At 38.9% G+C, this 6,108-nt stretch overlaps 1 protein-coding gene across 1 annotated transcript in view; it reads left to right on the forward strand.

Moving 5' to 3' along the window:
• Positions 1–328: 328 nt before the first annotated feature.
• LOC123033386 (olfactory receptor 6F1-like) overlaps positions 329–6,108 on the forward strand; it is an 8,362-nt gene continuing 2,582 nt past the window's right edge. Inside the window, exon 1 of the mRNA XM_044449990.1 lies at positions 329–487. Coding sequence (XP_044305925.1) covers positions 329–487 — 159 coding nt within the window. The remainder of the gene's footprint in view (positions 488–6,108) is intronic.

Genomic DNA, 6,108 nt, shown 5'->3' on the forward strand with positions numbered 1-6,108 from the left:
ATATCCTATCTTATTCAAAAGGTCTACTCTCACATGTATTAGCTATATAGTTTGCCTACTTCTATGCCAATTTTGACCTACCTGTGGCAGGCTGATAAGGTTGCAATGTTCAGGAGCTCATTCTCTTTGACTGTGGCACTATCTGCATGCATTATCACTAAAAAGCGTTTCTGAGTTTCAGTTTCAAACTTGTTGCAGAATGAATTCTGAAAGTTACCAGCATGTCCTAGCCTTGATTTTTGCCATCCAAGAGATCAATCATAAACCCACGCTGTTGCATAATCAGACTCTAGGGTTCCACATCTATGATGACCTCTTTGACTCAAAGATGACATATGAGATCCTTTTTGATCTGCTCTTCACACCCAGAGAAGACATACCCAATTACAAGTGTGATAGTAAAAATGTAGTGTCTGTAATTGGGGGATTTAATGTGGAAAATGCCATCCAAATAGCTGCTATATTAAAGAACTACAAGATTCCACAGGTATGTAAAGATTTCTGCTGCTCTTTCTTGCACAAATGCAGGTGCGGAATATGTAGGACTTGGGAAGAGCAAATATGTTTTATCATGTTGGTCTTGTCCTGGATTGCAATATGGATCAGCTTAACCTCCTCTTTTGATAGAAGAATTATTTTTGGTAGAGGGATTTGAACTATTCTAGTTTGTATCTGGTAGTATAGGTTTCCTAGTAGTGAGACCAGCTGCTCCATAAAGGAGCAAAGAACCAGGAAAACAGGAAGCATCTTTCCTAACCATGGAAAAGTGAGGGTGTATTTGCCTAAGTTTCTAGTAAGCCCAATTGTGAAAATGCACAACTTCTTCACTGGTTATGCAGTGACTCAGCTAAAGCTGAGATTCTTTGAAGATACTACATTTTCTAAGATTCTAACTTTCAGTCAAGATTCTAGAAGGTGACACAGGACACCTTTCCAGAAACTGATGTGAGAAGAGAGGGAAAAGGTGGAAATAGCAATTCATTTCAGGGGCCTTTCTTTGCATGGAGAACTTTAAAATGATAAGAATGATTCACCATCATACATTTTCACAACCATCTTAACAAAGGTATATATTATGTGAACAAGGTAAATATGTTCCTGGTGCAAGACACAATTCTTGTAAATCCATTACACTCTGAGGTGGATGCAGGAGGTAGATTTAGAGCATTCACTCAATGGTAGACCTCATCAGGTAGAGGTCTTTTGTGTTCAGAGCTCAACAGCTGTCATTGTTACTATCAGTACTAGAAAGCATGGCAGAACTTCTGTGCGACTTGCTTGACTAAAGGGAATTCCTTTGGCCTGTTCATATACTAGATGCATTAAAAATGTGTTGTAGAATTCAGTATGATGATATAGCTTTCATAGTGGTAATGAAATGTTATGATGTGCACTTTTAAATCAATATGAAAGACAGAGTGTGCCATTGCTTTCTTGCCACTCCACTGCCAATATTCAGCTTTCTCATTCAAGGCCCATGAGTCACTTAGAGAAGTTAAAGTGTGAGGGAGCATTTTGTCTCTACCCTCAACCAAGCAAAAAAAAAAAAAAGTCTAAAAATCTATTTTTTTCCTCATGTCTCAGCAAGCTTGAGTGAGTGTAACGCATACTGACCATTATTTTTGAAATAGTTTTTCTATTGAGGAATAAATTTAGAAATTGATAATCCTGCACTTGGAGACAGCCAGATCTTCCACTAAAACTAGTGTAACCCAACTACTTAACTCAGTTCTATTTTGTTTCTGGAGCAGAGGCATGCCCTCCTAGGGAAAGTAGCTGCCAATTTTTCTACACTGTTTTTGGGATGGGAAAAGAACATTGCTGCAATGAAACAATTAATCTGATGTTGCACTAATTCGATTGTTATGCAATTTTGGACTGTGACATTTCTTTCTTTCTTTTTTCTTGTGCCCCAATAAGATTAAGTGACCCTTATACTTGAATTATTTCATTCTATTGTGAACTAAAATCAGTATTTGAGAATGCTGTACTTGGGAAAACACAGAATGGTCAGAACATTTAAAATATGTTTTCTTGTAATAGTCCTGTAACAATATCCAAGGCAAGAGAAAAAAATGCACTAATACAAGAGGTACCTAACTACTTAAATCTATTCTAGTTTCTTTCTGGAGAAATTCACACGGCTAACCTCAGCCATGTTAGACAGTTACAAATCTGGAATGCTGATTGCTTGAATATTATCTTCTTCCTCACAAATCTCTCAATTCACTTTGTTGCACACATGAAGCTTTTGGATTTGTGCTCCCATATTCAGCATGGTTACAGGACCATGAGAGAATTCTTGTGATCCATAAGCTATGGCATGCACCCCTAGAGAAACCAACTGCCCATTTTACTACTCAGTTTTTGGCAAGAGGAATGAACATTGTTGCTATAAAGCAATTAATCTGATATTGCAGTAATTTCCTTGATATACTGTATATTTTTGGGCTGTGTCATGTCTCTTTCATGGCTGGATGCCTTGATTAATACTTTTTAAATATTGTGATTCAGAGAATTTTTTTTTACTGTTTTAATGTGGAATCATATAATATTAACTTTTTAAAAATCTAAAAAGGAATATTGGTATTGAAAGATACTAGAAGTCATCAATTTGCTTTAAAGAGTGGTTATCTCATCAAAATTAGTAATTCGTCTCTCTGCTTAGCTCTCTTTAGGTTCATTTGAAGCTACACTAAGTGGGAAACCTGTCTTCCACTTTTTATACAGGATGGCACCACAGGAAAGTACTCATCATATGGGGATTGTCCAGCTTCTTCTGCATTTCAGTTGGACATGGATAGGTCTTGTGTCTGACAAGCATGACGGAGAGAACTTTGTTCAGAGATTGATTCCGCTACTTGCCCAAAAAAGCATCTGTCTTGCTTTCTTGCAAAGGATCACTGGAGACCTCTTTGATCTAACTAGTTCTTCTGTCGAAAGTATCAGCAGACTAATTATAACACTATTTTCAACTGATGCCAATGTGGTTGTGCTGAATATGCGGTCTGACATAATCAATGTTTTCACATTAGCATTAGAGAATATGGAGCTAGACATAAAAACCCAAATCAGGAAAGTCTGGTTTATGCCATCCTCATGGTATTTCAGCACTTCAGAAGAGGGAGCACTGATTGGCAAAAACATTTTCCATGGTGCCTTTTCATTCTCAGTCTACACAAATAACGTGAGTGGATTCAAGCAACTGATTAATAAATTTACATCTGAGCAGAAACATTATTTGCATTTCTTCTGTTTGGTGTGGTTATTTGCATTCAATGGATGTGAAAACTGCAGAAGAGAGATGAAACTGGAGACCCTGAATTTGGCTTTCCATAAGATGGAGATGTCTGGTCAGAGCTACAATATCTACAATGCGGTCTATGCCGTGGCACATGCCTTACATGCTACATCCCTGTCCCGACAAAGAGCCATGTGGGATAAAAGCAGTTTGGAGCATTTGGGTGCTCAGCCATGGCAGGTAACAATATCATTCCAATGAACTTCAAACAAAAGATTAAATTAGATCATCTCAGTGGGCTGAACATATTTGGCCAAACACTCTGAGAGTATGTTCTAGATAAACTCTGTGAAATCCTAAGGTCAATAAATAGGTAAAAAATAACTGAGGATGTTGAAGTTGGATGTCATATTTCCTAGTGCAAAGTATCTTTGAAAATGTGATGGGTATATAAGTGGAAGGGTGCCTTGTACTCACATCCCGTTTAAGATCTCAAATGTCTGACACTTATAGATGACTGAATAATTGATGAAACAAGCATGTCGTGTACTTTGCTTTTGCTTTTGGTTTTGTTTTCCCTTTCTTCCAGTATAGCTTCACTCTTTCCTGAAAAACATCCACTTTAACAATGGAGCTGGGCAACAAGTCCATTTGGAGAATGGGGAATTGTCCACTGGCTACGATATCTTCAACTGGATGACTTTCCCCAATCAGTCCTTTCATAAGGTCAAGGTTGGCCAGATTTTACCAAGACAGAAGTTCAGCATCATTGATGATGCCATTGTATGGCACAACGGATTTAAGCAGGTAGGAAACCATTTAAGAGGAACAGGGAGAAGATATTGTATCTAGTTATAAAAGTTATAGGTAGCAAATGGTGTCAGCAACCACTAAATACCTGATGATGCTAGAATTGAGAATAAATTCAAAGAAGTTCCAAGTTCCTAGGGACCAATGTAATCTGAGGAATCTAATAGGAGAACAGGGTACAGCCAGTGCTGAAGTTATGTTTCTGGGCTTCCATATTGGAAAGCTACTGTGCTGTCCTGAATGGAACAATACTGGAACTTTCTCCCATCTGATCCCACAGAAGAACAGAGCACAGAATACAACTACCTGCAATTGGTGAGCAAGCCCATATAAGATTGAAGATTGTATAGGGGCACTAAGTTTGGTCTAGTGCATAGAAAAAATGGGATGCATCCAGCCTTCATTAAATTTTGAGTAAAGCTATTAAAATGAGGCTCAAGGTAATCATGACTAACTATATTCCCATTAAATTTTGTACATCACCTGCAACAAAATCTAGATCAGTCCCTTTGTTTCTACCCTTCTTCCTCTTTTTGTGAATAGGTGCCACCTCGTTCCAGATGTGTTGAGAGCTGCCACCATGGACAGAAGAAGATAATCCAGGAGGAAAAACCAGTGTGTTGCTATGATTGCACTTCATGCCCAGAAGACACGTATTCCAACCAAATGGGTATGTGACTGGGTACACTAGAGAGTTCCCAGCACATTCAGTTCTGCGAAGTGTTCAGGGAAGAACTGCATCCTGCAAGTGGTTGCACGCTGACTTGTTCGTCCCCTGCACACATTCCTCTAGTTTTAAGAGAAATTTCTCATTGGAAAAGGGGCTTGTGATGAGGCTCCATGGAATCCATCCCTCTAACAGTAGTGGATAGCCTTTTCTTAGAAGGTGAGATGGGATACGATGGTGTCCACAAACGCCCACAGTAGCCTGGCTGTGCAAACAACCTGCTTCAGCATCACATGCTGCATCATGTGCAGCACAAACTGTATGTGACTCTGAAAAGAGAAGCTGCTCATGCAGCACTCATGCGGGGCTGGATTCCTGCTGATGGCCATGCAGATGCTCAGCAAGAATTCAGGCCCATGGCCATGGCAGAGTGGAACATGGTTTAGAGAGCTGAACCCAGGAAATCAAATGAATTCCCACTGCCTAATAGGATGCTATGCACATCCCTATGCAAAATGCTCTCAGAACACTGCATTTCCCATCTTAACTGGGGCAAGAGTTATTCTTTAAAAAGAAGGTTGGTAAATTCTTATTAAAATAAATTTAATCATTCAAAATAAAATCCTTATCGATTTTAATTTGCCAAAGATGAATGGAATATGTATTCCTATTATACTACTAAAGGGGACCATGTTGAAAGCACCTATAAGCTATCTTGATGTTGATACTAAATTATCAATATTTAAAGAGATCCTTGGCTATATATAGTTGATGATTTTAGTGAATCATAGTTATAAATAGGAATTTGGTGGACAGACTATCAGGTACAGAATTATTTTATGATGTTGTTTTAAATCTGTTAAACAAGCATTAAATAGAGGATTATATTGTATATTGTTGTCATAGGTTTAGGTGACTTTCATGCCTTACTTTGTTGTAAATTGAGGAAAGAGCTTTGGCTACAGATGGTGGAGAAATGAAATAGTTATACATGCAGGAAAGCTGTGTGGGGATGACAGCCTAAGAGATAATACATAAAAAATGTCCGCAATGCTGGTCCAGCATTAATTATGCCTAATGTTCCCTCCCCTCCCCTCCCCTCCCCTCCCTTCCCTTCCCTTCCCTTCCCTTCCCTTCCCTTCCCTTCCCTTCCCTTCCCTTTGCTTCCAAAAACAGAAATCAAAATCCTTTAAGCATGACCGAACGCTCACACAGTTTTCCATTTTCAGATGCAGCTTATTGTGTCCCATGTCTGGAGGATCAGTACCCAAATGAGAACCACGACCAGTGCATCCCTAAGATTGTATCTTTCCTTTCCTATCAAGAGCCCTTGGGGATGGTTATGCTTTCTCTTGCTCTCTTCTTTGTGGTAACTACATGTTTCATCATG

This window comes from Varanus komodoensis, unplaced genomic scaffold, assembly GCF_004798865.1.
Source record: "Varanus komodoensis strain SLA01 unplaced genomic scaffold, ASM479886v1 scaffold62, whole genome shotgun sequence".
NCBI classification, from domain to species: Eukaryota; Metazoa; Chordata; class Lepidosauria; order Squamata; family Varanidae; genus Varanus; species Varanus komodoensis.